The sequence below is a fragment of the Podarcis melisellensis genome (genome assembly GCF_964234715.1).
Source record: "Podarcis melisellensis genome assembly, chromosome: 2".
Taxonomy (NCBI): Eukaryota; Metazoa; Chordata; class Lepidosauria; order Squamata; family Lacertidae; genus Podarcis; species Podarcis melisellensis.
Genome location: NC_138529.1, coordinates 76187919 through 76207274, shown reverse-complemented (window position 1 = coordinate 76207274; position 19356 = coordinate 76187919). Strand labels below are relative to the sequence as shown.

At 44.2% G+C, this 19356-nt stretch overlaps 1 protein-coding gene across 2 annotated transcripts in view; it reads left to right on the top strand.

Moving 5' to 3' along the window:
• The window catches only part of VGLL4 (vestigial like family member 4), a 99077-nt gene that overhangs the window by 17384 nt on the left and 62337 nt on the right, over positions 1-19356 (top strand). Inside the window, exon 1 of one of the 2 annotated variants that reach the window (XM_081901247.1) lies at positions 17623-18174. The exons of the other annotated variant lie outside the window; for it this stretch is intronic. Coding sequence (XP_081757373.1) covers positions 18090-18174 — 85 coding nt within the window. The 5' untranslated portion in view covers positions 17623-18089. Of the gene's footprint in view, positions 1-17622; positions 18175-19356 lie in introns of those variants that run through there. 2 annotated transcript variants of the gene reach the window in all.

The following is a 19356-nucleotide window of genomic DNA, read 5'->3' as shown; positions in this document are numbered from 1 at the left end:
CACTATCTCTTCTCAGTTGCTTTTTTTGTAGTGACCTGTTTGCCTCTTGTCATGTACTACAATTAAAAGATATTTGGATCAGAAATTGATGTTATTTATTAAATTGCATAGTTGCTTGTGCAATTCCAAACAAAAAGGAGCACTATGATCTCGGCATCATAAAGAAGCCTTTCCTAGCTTCTAAATGTATACATATGCCTGTTTGCACTGCTAAAAATTCACATCCATTCTGCTTTGATTCCTAAGTTATTTTAGATTCAATGCAAGTTTTTGGTGAGAATTTTAGGAGCAATAAAGATAGAAAAGTTATATACAGTCATACCTCGGGATAATTATGCTTCAGGATAAGTATTTTCAGGTTGCGCTCCGCGGCGACCCGGAAGTAACGGAGCGTGTTACTTTGGGGTTTCGCCGCTCGTGCATGCGCAGACGGTCAAAATGACATCATGCGCAGAAGCGTAGAAGCCGCGAAATGCAACCTGCACACGCGCAGATGTGCTGTTGCATCTTATGTTCTATTCAGGATGCAAACGGGGCTCTGGAACGGACCCCGTTCGCATCCCGAGGTACCACTGTACAGCTTCTGAATGTTTGATGCACTTCATGTACATTATAGTGGAAATGATTGCAAAAAGTACTGGCTTTATTTTCCTTTGGTTAAAACCTACTAAGTTTTACTTTCAGTAGACTCGCTGAAATAAATCGACAAAAGTTATTTGTTTGTTACTTAAAGAATTGTATTCAGCAAAACGCTAAGGAGATTATTTTTAATAATAATAACAACAATTTTTATTAGCTTTCAACAGTGTATAAACAAAGCAAGAAGTTTTTCCCATTCCCATCCTCCTCCCTCAGGAAACAAAGAATAATGTATAAGATTTTGTCATAATTCCATAGGCATGGTTGGTGGTTCTACTCATCAGGATGTTTGTTTCAGCATTTTGTGATGGGGTACCAAAGTGGTTTTTTTTATATATATATAAAAACCCAGATGTGTTGTTTAAGGCATGTACCCTCTTTGTTAGTTTTTCGGTTAGGGAAATTAGCCATACATTCCGTCTCCATTATGTGATATTCTTTTTCAGTTCTGTGCTTATAAGCCATCTTGCTAAGGAGATTGTTCTGTCTTTTTCTGCTTGCCCAGTAGAACAGTCTTACCTCTCCTTCCCTTGTGTATTGTTCTGGGGAATTCTCCCGACCCTCCTGCAGATTTGGGGAGCAAATGAGGGGGACGTCCCACTGATCTACTGGGAATCATTGTGCTGGCTTCCACTAGTGGAATATGGCACACTATGTTTCTATCCTACCCTTCCTCCCAAAGGAGCCCAGGGCAGCAAACACCAAAGGGATACAGGGAGAAACACTTGCATTTGGCAGCCCTACTGGGAGCAGCTCTACCTGAGAGCTCTAGAGTGGAGCCAGCCGCTGCTTAAAGTGGGGATTGTAGTCAGCACTGAATTTAAATTTGAGCTGTGGCTGCAAAGCAGAGGATAGGATCTACTGCATCAGCCTGATCCAGTTCCCCACTCCTTTGGAGTAAACAGTGTGCTTTTTGTCATTTTAAATAAGCTTTAACCTGTAAGTCTGGAACCACCTTTCATTTTATATCAATACGATGCTCTCATATTAGTCCCTTTGCTTTGTTCCTTTCCACCATGAATCACTGTTTAAAAATCAACAAGTGTAAGTGAAAATAGTCACACACCTATGTTTATTTAAGAATAAATGCCAATATAGCAAATGGGGATTTGTTATCCAGTAACCTAATAGCAACCAAGACCATTCATGTTTGCATAACATTCGAGCAAACGTTCACAAATATATTCACACTTCAATACCTTTCTCTGCCCATCTTCAAATGGAAGAGAGGTGGTGGTTTTCTTCCCTTGTGCAGAAGTGAAATTATTATTATTATTATTATTATTATTATTATTATTATTATTATTATTAAATATTCCTGAGTTACAGTTATGATTTCTTAATGGAGACCTCTCCATCTCCCTCTTCTCCAGCCACAAGTGCACAGAATGCACCTCAATCCGTGACCTCAAAATGAATCTGCATCAGTCTCTTTTTGGGTGGTTCCTCCGCAGTTTCCTTCCTATTGCAACATACTGGTTTTGAACCTCCCATAACTTGAGGCCAAATAGATAGCAAATAGATGCGTTGATGATAGCAACATATTTTCCCCTCATGCGTGTCTTGACCCATTCTCTTTATCATCAAATGGAGTATGGGAAGTGATGAGTGCTGAATCTTCCCTATCTTCCTCCTGCAGCTTGCCTATCATCATTCATTGGGTTCAGGCACTTTCCTGCTCACTTCTGGGTATTAGAGCAATGAAAGAAGACAAGTGCCAAGAACCGCTGACTAAAAGAAGATAGTATATATTTTCATTTTAATGTTAAAGTAGCTGTGCCTTCTGCTTTGCATTGTGATGCCATGTCAGAATTTGGTACTGAGGGGTGGACTTTAGCCCATCACTGTGACTCTAGGGAAAAAGAGAAATACTAATTTACAACCCAACTGGTTTTTAAGAAAGATGCATTGGTGCAATTCAAGCCACCCGGAAGACGTGTATCTATTAACTGCTTATTATTTCCACATAATGCCTATTATTAACTGTGTGTTATAACTGCCTGTTATTTCTACAAAATGCTTTAAAAATTCTTCACAAAATGTGTGATGCAATAAATAGAAGAATCTTTGGCACTCACCCGTGCCACTCTGCCCGTGCTAGAGCATTAAGCTGAAGTTGCATCCCAGTTCTTTATTTTAAGATTGTAGTTCCTTCTTTGATCTGAAGGTACAGATATAGTTTAAATAAGGAACTGGGATTTGAATATCTCTGCACCCTCAAATATGTTCTGGGCTATTCTTAATGATACATATCACCAATGCCTTCTAAGGTTCCATATGCCCTATAAGCCCTGTATGCTACAGCGGCATATATTTTTGTTTTTGAACATGTACTATCCAACAGAAGGCATAGAATATAGATAAGGAACTGGATTCTTTTAGGGTATGGCCTGCTAATTAGATGGATGTATGAGTAAGTTTTGGGGTATAGAGATATGGGATTTGGAAGGAGGTATTTGAAATGGAGAAACCGAGGGCAGTGAGAGGGTTTGGATCCCCCTCCCCTGACACTTTGTGCTCAAAATTGCAGTCTCCTAAAGTTAATTTTCATAGTGAAAAATGTACAATGATATGTCCTAATGGGCAGGCACATAACCTATTGTTTACACTGTTGGGCTGCATAAAGCATTGGTCTGATTCACATGTAATACTAAGCTATATTATAGCTCGCTGACATGCAAGCATACTGTTGTCCAGGATGAAAACTGTTGCCACTTCACTCTTCTCCTGCTACACTACCTAGAGATAAGCCTTAGCTTGACTCAGCATGATGTCCAATCGCAGAATCATGATTTGTCTCAAGCAGCTGTGGTTTTCCTCCTGGGTGCCATCATGCATACTTGTTCATGGTAAGTCATAGTTTGACTTAGTGGCCATGTTCACATGCAACACTGTGACCCTTCCACCCAGGAGAGGCATTGTGACCATGTTTAGGCACCTCTGCTTGAAACACCATCTATGCTTCCTGTTCATACACATCACTAGTGAAAGTGGTATGCAATAAGCAACAAATAGGTATTCAAAAGTTTGCCCCTAGTTCGACATTTTGGTTCATCCTAATTAAAGTATTGCATAACTGTGGGGTTTGAACAAATAGCTAGGTGACTTTTCTTGCTGTTTCACTGTTCATGTTGCAGTTTGTAAGTGACATTCTTATGAATAAATACATGTAGCTTTGTAAACTACCATTTTTAGTTCAACACATAAGTCTAATTCCATCCATCCAAGAGGACCACACTTGTTGAGAACTGAGATCAATAAGCAAGACAGGAGAATTGCCCTTAAACACTGTAGGCACACACACGTTTGGGCTCATTTGTTTTGAAATCGAAATACAGTGGTGCCTCGCAAGACGAAATTAATTCGTTCCGCAAGTCTCTTCGTCTTGCGGTTTTTTCGTCTTGCGATGCACGGTTTCCCATAGGAATGCATTGAAAATCAATTAATGCGTTCCTAGGGAAACCGCCTTCAGACCAGGTCCGGGGACAGTCTGTCCCCCGACCTCTTCTGAAGGCTGGGGGGGGGGACAAGGGCTTTTCTTCCCACTGCCAGCCTTCAGAAGGCTGTTCTGAAGGCTGGCGGTGGGAAGAAAAGCCCTTCTTCCCACCTCCCGCCCCGCAAGCTCCGGGGACAGGAGGGCTTTGCTGCCGACCGCCAGCATTTTAAAAGCCCCTGCTGTCCCGGGGCGATTTTAAAATGCTGGCGGGCGGGAGCGAAGTCTCCGCTGCCCCGAGGAGATTTTAAAATGCTGGGGGTCGGCAGCGAACGCTTCGCTCCCGCCCGCCAGCATTTTAAGATCGCCCGGGGCAGCGGAGAAGTCTCCGCTGTCCCGGGAAGGCAGGCGGGGGGAGCAAAGACTTTTGCCCCCGCCTGCCTTCAGAAGAGGTCCAGGACCTCGTTCCGATGCCTGGCGGCGGGGGGAGAGGTTCCCGCCCCACCGCCCGGCATCGGGGCATCGTTCCGATGCCCGGCGGCGGGGTGCGAGGTTCCCGCCCCGCTTCGGAGCAGCGTTCCGAAGCGGGGCGGCTGGGGCAGGTGTTCCCGCCCCCCGCCCCGCTTCGGAGCAGCGTTCCGAAGCGGGGCGGCTGGGGCAGGTGTTCCCGCCCCCCCGCCCCGCTTCGGAGCAGCGTTCCGAAGCCGGGCGGTGGGGGCAGGTGTTCCCGCCCCCCCGCCCCGCTTCGGAGCAGCGTTCCGAAGCGGGGCGGCTGGGGCAGGTGTTCCCGCCCCCCCGCCCCGCTTCGGAGCAGCGTTCCGAAGCGGGGCGGCTGGGGCAGGTGTTCCCGCCCCGCTTCGGAGCAGCGTTCCGAAGCGGGGCGGCTGGGGCAGGTGTTCCCGCCCCCCGCCCCGCTTCGGAGCAGCGTTCCGAAGCGGGGCGGCTGGGGCAGGTGTTCCCGCCCCCCCGCCCCGCTTCGGAGCAGCGTTCCGAAGCGGGGCGGCTGGGGCAGGTGTTCCCGCCCCCCCGCCCCGCTTCGGAGCAGCGTTCCGAAGCCGGGCGGTGGGGGCAGGTGTTCCCGCCCCCCCGCCCCGCTTCGGAGCAGCGTTCCGAAGCCGGGCGGCTGGGGCAGGTGTTCCCTCCCCCCCGCCCGGCTTCGGAGCACCGGGAGAAGCGATCTCCCCGCAGCCCCTTGCTTCAAAAGAGGTCCGGGGGCAGCGGGGAAGAAGCGCTGCGCTTCCCGCTGCCCCCGGACCTCTTTTGAAGCAAGGGGCTGCGGGGAGATCGCTTTTCCCCGCAAACCCTTGCTTCAAAAGAGGTCCGGGGGCAGCGCGAAGCGCTTCCCGCTGTCCCCGGACCTCTTTTGAAGCAAGGGGCGGTGGGGAGAAGCGATCTCCCCACAGCCCCTTGCTTCAAAAGAGGTCCGGGGGCAGCGGGAAGCGCTTCCCGCTGTCCCCGGACCTGGGGCTGCGGGGAGAAGATCGCTTCTCCCCGCTGCCCCTTGCTTCAAAAGAGAAGACCCGCTGTCCCCTGGGCAAGCTTCGTTTTGCGAAGCAAGCCCATAGGGAAATTCGTCTTGCGAGGCAACTCGAAAACGAAAAAACCTTTCGTTTTGCGAGTTTTTCGTCTCGCGAGGCGTTCGTCTTGCGGGGTACCACTGTAGTAAAAAAAACATAATACGATAACTTAAAATGTAGGAGATGTCTGAATGCTTTCTTTTTCAAAGCATACTTGAATTTTAATAATAGGGTGAGAACTAAAATATAAAAACATAGTCTGTCGTCGAAGGTCTCTTTGCTGAAAGACAGAGAATCTGTTCTGTTCTGTTCTCCATGACTCAAAAGTTTCTACTCTGAACTTTTAATGGTAGGAGTCATGTGTGCCGCAGATGGCTTTTCTAACAATTACCCCTGTAATATGAAGTGTAATTCATGTATCCCGCTATGCTGAAGTCACCTTGATTACTCATGAGGAAACTATGCGAAAAGTGAGCAGTAGGAGCTGCTACTACTACTCATGAACACACATCTGAACATGACAAAAGTACAGAGGCTTACAAAGATTTGTGTAGCAATTACTCTTCCCTTTTTGAATTACTTCAGTTGACATATGGACAACAGAGAGGAACTTATGAAGCAAAGGTTAAGGGGCTGGCCTTTATCAGCCGAGTGTTCTTGCCTTATGGTAACGATCAGCATGGAAGATAGCCACATTTACAACTTGTGTAAAGGCATCATAGTCCTTTTGCTACATCAGGAGGACTGTAACCAAAGTAGTGTCATTGCCTTGCTGTTCGTAGTTTTATACAGTCCTATTGCTAGCAGAGGCTGAGGGGCTCAGAAGGGCCTTCCACCATTCTGATCTGACTGTGTTGCCTAGCATAACGCATGACCCAGAAATCTGCCCTGGGTGACCAGTTGAGACTTTGGCTCTGTTCCTAGGGAAGGAACTAGCAGGGCCATAGATCTGTAGGCTCGGGGCATTGCATTTTGGATAAGTTAAGGTGGCAGGTGACAACCATGGACATGAACCAAGCTTGGCTCCATTCAAAACTGGCACAACTGTCCACCTATGGGGAAGGGAAGATGGTCAGTGCTGCTGCTGTGACAGAAGAGAGGACAAAATACTCCACAACTGCATTGCGTGGGAGAGAGTGTATTTTGGGAGGGGGGAGGGGAGTTGGCAGCACCATACCAAGGGCCTCCAGAAGTCTGGGCCTGGTTTTATATGATGCAGATAAATACACACAACATACAAAATAGATGCTTCAGTTGAAGCTTAATAGTTTAATCCTCTACATGTCTGCTCAGGAGTAAATCCCAATGAGTTTATTCGTATTTGATGGCTGCCTAAATCTCTCACTGGTATACATCTAAATACCAGCTCTTGGGAATCACACATGGGAAGAGTACTGTTGTGCTCATGCCCTGCGTGTGGGCTTCCCATGGACACCTGGTTGGCCATTGTGAGAAAAGGATGCTGGACTAGATGAGCCTTTGATCTGATCCAGGAGGGCTCTTCAGTTAAGTAGGACTTTCATTTGTGCTCTGATTTACAGTGGTACCTTTGGTTAAATACGCTTCAGGTTACATACGCTTCAGGTTACAGACTCCGCTAACCCAGAAATAGTACCTTGGGTTAAGAACTTTGCTTCAGGATGAGAGCAGAAATCGCACAGCAGCTGCACAGCAGCAGCGGGAGTCCCCATTAGCTAAAGTGGTGCTTCAGGTTAAGAACAGTTTCAGGTGAAGAACGGACCTTCAGAACGAATTAAGTTCTTAACCTGAGGTACCACTGTAGTTACTCCGGTAAAAACATGATTTCAACAGAATCAATCCCCATAAAGTCTTCTAAAGGAGAGAGTTGTAGTTCCTTACGCGACACTGAGTAGGGTGTGTGGTATTGGGGAACCATTGTGTTCTGAGCTCCTTGTTAGAGAATACATAGACTGGTCATAGATTGAAGTCAAGAATGTCTCTGCTCTGCTGACTTGTGAAGACAGTGCATTCGTTTAACATTTGCTACAAACTTGTCAGAGCAGTTTTCTTTCTGTCTCTGTCTTCTAGTTAGCCCCAGGAGGAATTCTGACTCAGCTTCCTTATGGGTGCTGTTGCTGCAGTACAGCCTCTACCTATATCCGCCAAAGTGCCTTAGGCCGCAAAATCAGTAATTCACCTCCAATCTTTCATTACTGCTTTTCTTGGTATTTGCCCGCCCCCACCCCTTGACTTTGGCAAGCTGCATTTTTAAAAGCCATGGGTGGAATTAAAAGGTGTGCTGTTATTACCAGCGTTCCATCTGCGCAAGCATATCAGCTTGCTAGATGATATAATCCCCCCTACCCGTGTTCTGGGAGTACTCTTGATACCCCAAATATTTCAGGGGGCATAGGGAGCAGCAGGAAAGTCGTGTTTGTTACCTGAATTCTACCCCATGTTTCCTGTTTTCAAATTCTGACATATTTCAGATGCTACACTTTCTCTGAACGTTTATGGAGTTAGTCCAGCTTTGCTTTGCTTTCCAGGTGGACGCTTTAGATAGGGGTGGCACCAAAAGCTGCAGATAGTGGAGGCACTATGCAACAACATTGGAACGAGAAGAACAAAGAAGGGCAATGTAGGTTTTGAAAAGGTGCGAGCTGTCTTTCATTTCGTGAACTCATAGAATCTGTATGATACTAGGGAAAGGAGAGGGAGTGCTCACCCCTATAGCTTTCCCTATGACTGCACAGACAGGCATGTACGAACATCACTGTAAAGAGGAGGTACACTGTTCAGTGTCTCTTGGCTTTCTAGTGCACTGTAGTTCCAGCAGGTCAGACAAGTTCTGCATGAAAAGACTCATGAATTACTAAACTGTTTTAAATGGAGAGGGTGTGGTATTGAGCAAAAGATAGTAGTGAGCCAGGAAATTGATTCCTCAGGCAATTCTCATCATTTATGTATTTCATTAATTATATTTCCTTACTTTGCCCTTTGCAAAATAGGTGGCGTTGCAGGTGATACTGGTATGCTGGATGAATTTTAACCCTTTTTCTAAGTAGGATTCTATTCTTGCATAACAATGTTGGTTCCTTGAGAGGAGTAATCTATCACTACTGTACAAGATAAGTCTTCTATATACAGGTTTTCTTTGGTGAGACTTCTGAGGGGTAAGAGTCCATGGTATTCCTGAATTCCTTTCTAGTGCATGGACACAGTGCTCCTTTCTAATGCTTTTGGTTGCCACTTGGCTAGGAACTCCCCTTCCTGGCCTAAGCTGATCCTGGCAAACTGAATAGAAGCATTAGCCAGAGTGTTTGAGTTGTATGTAATACAAGTCCTGCTCAGAACAGAGCAATTGAAATTAATGGAAAGGAATAACTTGGGCCCATTAATTTCACTTGGTCTAGTGTGAGTAGGGCTCACATTGGATATAACTTGTGGAATGCTCTCCTCAGGGAAGTTTGCCTGACGCCTTCATTATACACCTTTAGGCAAAAACATTCCTTTTTAACCAGGCCTTTGGTTAATTTGATTGACATGCTATGCTGTTTTAAAATATATATGTGTGTGTGGGGGGGTGCTATTACAGGTGAAGATAGAAATCAGTGTCCAAGCAATGCTGCAATATTTTGTTTTGAATTGCTGACCCTAGCATGGGGAAAGGGTTTGCGCTCTGCTTCAGGCATCAAAATGCCTTGGACCAGCACCAATCCCCTGGCTTCATTTTGCAAAAGCAATGTCTCCTAATGAAGTTGAATGGAGAAAAATACATGGCTAGAGGAGGCAATCTTGAAATATACCACTGGGTTTGGGAAAAGTGTACTTGCAAAAAACAACAACTAAGAGGCATGTAACAAAGCTTGCTATATTTAGTAGATGTCAGCATCACTCTTATTATGCTGAATTTTTGAATATTATAGGATAAAGGGTTTTTAGCTTTGCTTGCACTTGCCACTGCAGGCAGAATTACTCTTCTGCGAGGGTTAGCTTATTTTTAAAAGTATTATCTTAATCTTCTTAATCTAACTGTTTGTGAGCAAGATCTAATTCCTTGCTCCCATAATGTGTTTAACAAAACTTCTTAATAAGAGTAGGAAAAAAGTTAATGAAAATACACCTAATTACTGTAATAGGCATTGCCTTTCTGCTTCAGATAACTACAATTTCTTAAATATACACTTTTATAGGTAATAGTTCAGTTACATGTTCTGTTGACATGAAGTGCATTGGCTAAGAGTCAGGATGTCCGTGTTTCAAATGTCACCTTAGCCATAAATCTGTTAACAGCCAAGACCTTATCAGTGTGTTTTTCTCTATATCTGTATAACAAAATACGTATTTGCATGTGGACACACACATCAAGCATTCCTGACTCTTAGTCAGCATGCTTAAGTTCCCAAAATGTGACTCTAGTTTTCTTTTTTAATCTCAGTGACCTTTTGAATGTGTGCTTTTAAAAACAAGATAGTTTTTCTATTTTAAAAAGAGAACAATACAAATCTGAATATTCAAATATATTTAGGACACAGAGAAGACTCATCTAGATGGGCTTATAGATGAACTTTTTAAATAAAAATAGGAAGGTACAGAGTCTGAGGCTTGTGCCTGAAGATGCCAGTGAAGCTTTTGCAGGTGTCATGATACCTGTGGGTGCTAGGGCTGGGCGATATCAGCTTCTCAGCATGGTGATATATCTCCAGCCAAACATCTCAATATAATGATACTTCATGATGTTAAAAAGCGGAGGGAGGAACAAGCAGCATCTGCCACGGCCCTGTGAGGTGGCAGGCTGAAACCACTGCTGCTTCCACCACCGCCACCACCCAGTGCAGAGAGGGAGGAAGCCGGAGAAGATAACACACAGGTAAATGCCCCCTGCGATATACTGCTGGGTGAAGGCGCCATCACACTCTGGTCCTCAAAGAAGAAGAGTTTGGATTTGATATCCCGCTTTATCACTACCCTAAGGAGTCTCAAAGCAGCTAACATTCTCCTTTCCCTTCCTCCCCCCACAACAAGCACTCTGTGAGGTGAGTGAGGCTGAGAGACTTCAGAGAAATGTGACTAGACCAAGGTCACCCAGCAGCTGCATGTGGAGGAGCGGAGACGCGAACCCGGTTCCCCAGATTATGAGACTACCACTCTTAACCACTACACCACACTGGCTCTCATCAAACTGGTCCTGGGTGATGTATCGATATCTTGCTCAGGACTAGTGGGTGTTGGCCCCTGCTTTTGGATCAGGCAGGATAGACATACTACCTGGCTTTCATGTCTTCATAGGTTGTGATATTACCGGTTTTGCTTGTCAAGGGAATCTCTTTTGTTGCCTTCCCAGCTTAGATTGGGTGCAGCACTATTGGATGCCAGTTTTCTGGACAGCGTGGTGGCCAGTTTGAATGCTTCCACTGCAGTACATGTGGGCATGGCAACATGTGGATGTCCTACCCCATGGGAAATCGCCTGTCGGAGGCTGACTGCAGCTGGGACTTGTCGGAGGCTTGATGCTACTGAAGCCTGTTTCCATGGATCCTAACAGATGTTGTGGGGTTGTGCATTCCCTCCACAGAGGGAAAAGCCATGACCTAATCCTGTTCCACACATTCCCCACAAAACCCACACATCTAACAGAGTGCTCCTGGACAAAGACTAGTTCTCAAAAACCAAGGAAGCAATTGCAGTTTTTTCCAGTTGCCTGTAGGGGACAGTGTTGTATTAAATATATATCTGGAAATTGATGTCTGTATGTGTCCTAGAATTCCCATAATAATTCCTTTGTTACAGTGGCAAGAGGGGCGGCTAAAGAGTTTTCTGGAACCTCAAAGACTTGTGGCGTAATTTTCTTCTGAACTAGGTGCCACTTTATGTATCTGATAACGTGTAATGTTCAGATGGCAGTTACATAGTGGTTACAGAGAGAGAGAGAGAGAGAGAGAGAGAGAGAGAGAGAGAGAGAGAGTGTTATTGTAAACAAAGGACCCAAAAGGCCATAAAATGCAAGAGATAGTAGTAGGTCTGTAGTATTACTAATCTGAGCTGAAATGTATGCAAGATAAGAACAGAAGAGCCTTGTGTAATGCCTGTAGTGGAAAAGAAACTCACATTCTTTTAAGTCTGATTTGAATGGAACGTGTGTGTGTGTGTGTGTGTGAGAGAGAGAGAGAGAGAGAGAGAGACAGACAGACAGACAGACATAAATACATACATAGCCATTTGTATTCATCTCCCCCCCCCCATTTGTCACACACAGTTGGCCAACGGTATTTTTTTCCCCTACACAAAGAATGCAAGTCCACTGAATCTAACATATCATAGCTTTTAAGGTGCCACGAGGCTTTTTTGTGTTTGCTGTTGAAAATATTTATAGTGCAGTGGTACCTCTGGTTACGTACTTAATTCGTTCCGGAGGTCCGTTCTTAACCTGAAACTGTTCTTAACCTGAACCATCACTTTAGCTAATGGGGCCTCCTGCTGCTGCCGCTACGCAATTTCTGTTCTCATTCTGAAGCAAAGTTTTTAACCCGAGGTACTATTTCTGGGTTAGCGGAGTCTGTAACCTGAAGCGTATGTAACCTGAGGTACCACTGTATTTCTAAGTGCTAGAGTAGTGCAAAGCAAGAACCAACATCCTGAAATGAAAGACTTGGTGGTTTCTGGCTAATGTGAATAAGTATTATCAATAAATGTAGATTATGAAAGACGCTGGTATTTGTATTTCTCATGTCCAGAACGCAGTGCGCAATGACACATGCTTAGTCCTGATTGTATTTCAGTCTGTGCTTCATGCATGCTGGTTACATTCTTACTGAATTATTTTATAAGGCCTGTGGGAATCATTTCCTTGGAATAACAGACAAAGCACAGTTTTTAAATGTTAAAGGTGCTTTTTAGAGGGAATTTACAACTTATTTGCAATAACGTTTATTAGCGTGTGTATGGGGATGAGTACTTTGGGTACACTGGATTTCATATAGTGGGGCTTAAGGCTAGGTAGTGAGGGAAGCAATTTTCCTGCCGCTTGCAGCCTTGCCCCTGTCCCCTGCAATATATCACTGACAATTGCTGCCCAAAGTAGGGGGAGATATTTCCATTTATGTTCCCTAGCAACCTTATGCCAAATTTGCTCCAGAACGTTGACAGATGCATGATTGGATGAGGTGAAACGTACTGAGAGAATTAGCAGCATCTTGGTGTGTGACATCAGTTACCTGGATAAGGCTGTTGGTCTATGTGTCAATCACTGTGATTCAATATCTCACTGCCCTGTCTCAGATAAATAGATGTACAGCTCTCCCCACCCCACAGCTCTGGAAGCTCATAGCCTGTTGCACTGAGCTATGCCTCCAAGGTGAGAAACTGCCAGTGCATCGTTTTTGTGAATGTATCTCTTGCCTCTTGCCTGTGAGACTAGACATTGTCTGCTTGCAGTGCCCCTGTATCTTGCGCTGCTTCTGGATGTCTGGGTGGTGGCAGTGGCCAGGAATGTGCCCCCCAGCCCCCCCTAAGATTATTATGCCACCTACACCCTTTCACAGAATCATTGTGTCCTGTTTCTACCCCATTTGCCTTAGTAATAGCCATCCTGGTACATGCTGTATGGCGCTGCTGTTCAAGAGAGTTCAGACATGCAGCTGCTATACTAGTCATTGACCCTTGGAATACATCAAGGGGTTGTCCAGTAGTAGCTCTGCACTAGTGGAAAATGCTTCTGCTTGTAACCCTCCTGTACTCCAGCCCTCAGTTTGCAGTGGGTAGTGTGGATTAGTGAAAATCAGGTACCATGTCTTTGCAAAGCCACCACTGGATCCAGTCTGTAATTCCCCTCCTTAGGTGGCAGGCTGACACAAAGAGAATAACTAGAGTGAGCAATACATTCAGGTGGGTGAGTGGAATCCTTAAAAGGTGCAGTGCTTCAGACCATTTAGGAGTTGACAGTGTCAACACAGCACTTTGAATTGGGCTCAGAAGTAGCCTGGAGGACAACGACGATTATACTTACGATGATTATACTTTTTTGGTAGTAATGCTCCCTCCTGTGAAAAGGCTCTTACTCTTGCACCTTGCTTCACTTTGGATACACTTTGAAAATGGTGCCTAGATCCCCAAACAGCATTTGTATCGTTGTTGTCCGTAGCTTTAGTTTTAATCTGCTTCTGCTGATCTTGTTGTTTGCTACCTTGTGGGTCCTTTGAAGTGCAGAAGGGTAAGGTATGTGCACATTGCAATGCCTTGCTTGCTTTGTGGAGTGGGGAGCCACAGTTCTAATCTTGCTGTCTCTTCCCCCTCCCTATTGGAATGTATGGTAGGCTTTGCCCTTGTGGGGATCATATGTAAATCTGTCAAGGATTTAAGTGGTTGTGTGCCAGCATCCAGCTTGCCATGCTGTCACTAGACCTGCTTTCACAGTGTGCATTCTTCCTTGTCCAATTGGCTCTCTTCCCTCTCGCTTGCAAATTGCTTTTTCCTCTTGTGCAGACACCAATTACAGCATTGTCTGTGTGGAATGCCTGATACCACAGCAAGCCTTGAGCCTTTCTCTGGGGTGGGCGTAGCTTTTGCTTTTTGGACAAATGTCCTATATACTGGCCTACGGACAGGGCTGGTTGCTGTGTCTGGAACAGTACACACCTTTCTTTTCTCACCCATAGGATTGTTCCTGGCAAAATGCTTGTCTGAGTGCTGTGGCTTTCTTTGTTTTTGTCGTCAGGGGATTAACTGAGGACCCTAATGAAGCTTGTGGCGACAGGTGTCAGTTTGCTGTTCCTCGAGTCATTGGAGCATGGAGTCATCATAAGAAGGAGAGATACTGAGGGGTGGGGTGGGGTTGTTGATTTCATTCATGTTATTATCATGGTGTGTCTAACATTGCTGGTCTTTGGTGCCTTCCCAAACTGGGTACTGTAGAGATGTGTTCTGCGCTTGGTGTGATGATTCTTGGGTCCCAGTTGCCAGGCATGTTGTAGAAGTAGCCATCAGTGTTTCTGCAATTGTTTGTTTCTACTGATAGAGTTTTGCTTTCTACTTCATTGCTGAGAGCGCAGAGGATTATGCTGGTGGGGCACTGGTGTAGTCCCAAAGTAAATGAAAATTTATTAGGAGACCGAATGAAAACAGGCTATTATCAAAGTGCACAAAGAAATAGCATGAGTGCATAAAAAAAAAGGTTAGCTAAGATTTATAGAGCTACTAGTCTGCAAGATGCTCTACAATTTTAGAAATAAAAGCAGTATGAAAGAAACTTAGGATTGTTGATTTTATGAAGGTATATTTTAAACTGAAAATGCAAATTCAGGCAACCCAATAAGAGAACTATGACCGAATAACCAAACGATCAAGAGACCCTCAAAATAAATGACCTTTATGAAAAAGTTAGTTGCCTTTATGAAGAAGTCAACCTTCTAGTGTGAACCCATGTTTATATTTACTATACCCTCATATGCTGCCAGAGCTACTTACAGTATACTAATAAAATAATAATAATAATAATAATAATAATAATAATAATAATAATAATGTCAGACAAGACAAATCTAATTTCTTTAGATTGGTTGGTAAGGGAGTTTGGATGGAAAATGGATTGAACAAGGCTTTTTGATACTTTTCTACAGACACAATCATAAGTAATACGAGTGCACTGGGAACAGAAGATAGCATTGAAAGGTTGGATAGACATGTTATTTGAAAACTAGGAAATAAACAGTAGTCTGCAAGTTTCATTTTTTTTAGATTATTTCTTTTTTGATACCTTAATTGCAGTCTTGTATTTTAAGAAGTGCAAAACTGAGTTTGTTCACCATAAGCATTTCCCCTTTGAACGATTTTTATCTTAAATCCTTATATTGCCATCTTTTAAAAAAAATAAGCTTTGAGAATTTTAAAAGCTACTGGGGGAAGGGGATTCTTGGAATACCTTCTGGTAGGAAGCAAAAAAAAAATCCATGTGCTGGTCATATTCCTCTAAATTTCTGCACACCTCCTTTGGAAGACTATAAATATTGGTTGATTCTGGTTTAAGTCTTTTAAATCTAGGATCAAAGCATTACAATGAATTTTAGTTTGCACTCCTAGACACAGTACTCCAATAGCTTCTCATGCCATGTCCTTTAAGAAAGTTTCAAGGCCAGAAGATCCCATTTATCTAGAAACTTGTTTTATTGCTGAATTGTTTCATGCAGTTAGAAAGCATTCCTTGATATCCAGACTAAATTTGTCTTGTTTCAACTTTAACGTTACTACTTGTTTTTCCTTCAAGGACTCTGATAACTGGCTGTTTCTACCCCTTCCACTGCTTTTTAGCAGCCTTTTGAAAAGCACCTTAATCTCTTTTCTAAGTCTCTGGTTCTCAAATAATGGCATGGTTTGCACCACTACCCTACAATCTGCTACACAGCACATCCAGAACTATGCAGTGCCCTCGATGTAGCTGGGGCAATGCTGCCAGGTTCTTGCAGTGAATTTCCATCTCCAGTGCAAGCAGACATGGTCAGAGACCACATTTAGAAACTGGGAACTGAGCAAGGAAGTAAACAGCAATGCCCCTTTTCCTAAGCCAATCAAAGGGGGCACACAAAATGTGGGCCAGGGAAGCACTCTCCCAGAATAGACTTCCTGCATCCTTTCTGGCTGGAGTCCCGTGACTGAAGCTTTCCATGCTATCTGCAACGTGAAAAATAGACCATATTTAGACAATCTTCTTTATAAAATAAACTTCACAATGTGGCATCAAGCTCTGATGAAGGAGAATCCAGCACCTTCTGCGGCATTCTGTTGCACTGGTGAACACTTGTTTTTCCCCTCACTCCCACCCCAGGAAGCTCTTCCTATTGTTTGGTCGAAACATTGTGTTATAAGAAGTTTACACTTGGGAGAGTCATTTAAACTGCTTTTGGGTTACAGTGACATTCTCTTTGAACGTGTATCAAATGAAGAAATTTGACTTGTAAAATGTAGGCGTAAGCGTGATAAGTGGCAGCCTCACTAGAAGCTTGGTATTTAATTCTCTTTTCCTAAGCGATACTTGCTTCAAAATGTCCCATTAAATCCTGGCAAATATGCTTCGAATTGCAACCTTCAGCTCCTTAAAATAATTTTAAATTGTACCTGACGAAGAAGTACATAAAATACAGAGGATATTATTGTCAAAGTATTGGCTATCTCACTGCCTGGCTCCACCCTGCCCCCCGACCCCAATTTTAGTTTTAAAGCATTGATCTGCTATGGAGGAAGCAACGGATTGAATTTTATTGGCTCAGGATTTATATAATGACTGGTTATGGATGCTCTACCTCGTGGGATGATATACTTGCATCTGTATAAACAACTAGGAAAGTTTAGGTTCAAGGTTTGGAGTGTAGGAAAACAAACCACATCCTGAAATAAGAGCAGTGGAGAGAGAAATCCCTTTTGTTTCTTTCAAGGCAGAGAACGATCAAATAGTAAAACCCTTAGATACTAAAATATCCCCTTTATAACTATTTTTTAAAAAAAAAATTGCAGCATAAAACTTTAATAAATATTATTTTTTAAAAATTTTTTTTTACAAGTTTCTATGACTATTTCAAATGTACCAATTTACTGAATACACAATAGAAAGACAATAATTATTTCTCTTGATGTGTTTCTGGCTCAAGTGCAGGTAGCAGCTTATCTAATGGTAACAAAGACATAACATTTTTTTAAAAAAACAAACAGCGTGTTGTCATAGTTGAAGGCAGATTCATTTGGAGTTGCAAAAAGCTTATAAGCACAATTAAACTGAAACAGGGAGAAAATTAAAAGAGGCGTTTGGCTTCTGCTCCAGCCATTTCAAAACTCCTTTCGGGGGGGGGGGGGAGTAAGTAAGCTCTAAGTAAGACTTGCTGCTTATTTCTTTTTCAATTGTGCAGCGGCAACTTCGGCTTCCAGTAAGGGCAGAATCTGACATGGCCACTTCTGTGCAGTCTTCAGCTCCTCCTCCTTCCCTGTCTTGCCTTCAAACACTCAATACATTTAGAGACTGATCTTGTGCAGAAAATATCCCTGACATTTGAAGAGCTCCAGGGATTCACTGAGCATGCTCAGTCATCTCCGTCTGCTAGAAAGAGGAAGCTAGTTTACATAGGAGTCATACCAAGCATAGCCTGCATGTCAGTGCAGTTAACTTGCAGCGGGCTGTGAGGAGAATTAGCATGTCTTTGTCCTAGGAAGTCTTTGCCATTCCAGTTTCCCCCTCCCCCGCCCGAAATTTGGCGTCAGATCTGTAAGCAATTTTTAATTGCAATTGGACACAATACATTTCAAACTCTGTCTTCGTTTCTGAAGCCTTGGAGGGGGATTTTTCCCCCTTTGCCTTCCTTTTTTTTTTAACTCGGTTGTGTTTTTTTAAAATATACTTTGTTTTGATTAGTCGGAGGCTGGGCCTTGAGCTTGTGGAACTCGGGAAAGAGCCAGGAGCTACTCGCAACAGCATTTCCCCCGTGTTTTTGTCGCTGATTTTTTTTGGGGGGTGTTCAGGGCGGAAGCAAGCAAGCTGGTCTTCTTTGCTAGCCCACTCAATGCTATTTATGAAGATGGACCTGTTGAACTACCAGTACTTGGACAAGATGAACAACAATATTGGCATTCTCCGCCAATATGAAGGTAACTTAAGATTCACGCCGCGCTCCGGCGTTATGTCTTTGTGAGTTTGTGCTGATATCTTTTGCTTGCTTGATTTGGGCAGTGGCCTGCCTTTTCTGCGTAGAAATGCTGATTTCTATCTATCTCTGTCGCTCTCCCACCCCCATTTTAAAGCCAGGCGTTTTGTGTTTTGTCCGGGAGACATTGATCACTTGGAAGTAGTTTGCTAGAGGGAACTATTGTTTAACGCCTGTCTCGCCGTTTTGAAAGCTTTCCTGTGTGCAGATGTCTCTCCTCCCCCCGCCCGAAAATAATTGTTGTTCGTGCGCTCTTTTCCTTCCACACGGGAGTATAAGGGGGTAGTTGCGTGACAATGACTGGATGGCAAGTTGGCATGTTGTATGCGTGTTTTGTCTCTCTCTCTCTCTCTCTCTCTCTCTCTCTCTCTCTCTCTCTCTCTCTCTCTCTCTCTCTCGTCGCCTCCTGTCTTTCGGGAACAATGGGAGAGTTTTTACTACTCTGCTCCGGGGATGGAAGGGTGCCTGTAGTACAGAATACAGAGTGCCCCTTTGTTTGACTTCTCATTTCCTGTACAGCTCTGAGAAAGCTCTGACACAGAGGGCTGCCTCCCCTTCCCTTCCCCTCCACAATCCCACATCTCCTCCCTCAAGAACCACCTCAAGCAAGCCTGCCTGTAGCAGAAAGAAATGCACACAGCCGCTAGGAAACACAACTTCATGGCCGTCATCTTCTGGGTGGATTTTCTCTCTCCTCCCCTCTCCCCACCCTCATGTTTGCTCGTTTCCTGACAGAGAATTGTTTGTTACCAAGTTTTGCAGTAATGTCCCGTCGCCCCACCATATGGATCCTGACCACAGGAGTGGTAAAATTTCGCTGCTTTTTTTTTAAACTAGCTGAGTTTTTAACCTACGTGCAGTTTGAACAGGCTGTAATGGCTTAGTTTTTAAGCGAGGAAAGAAAGGCACCACTGAGCTAATTGTACTTGGCAGGAGGGCTGTTTTTCTGTTGCCACACACACAAACATTGCACAAATCGCTCCCCCCCCCTCCTACTCCTTCCAGATTTTCAGTTGGAAAAATTTCCATGCTTGTTAAAGAGAGTGGCTTTTATTATGCTGGCCAGTAAATGATACCTAAATGCAAACCTGTTAAGTTTGGGGATTGGGGGGGGGGGCGGGTAAAC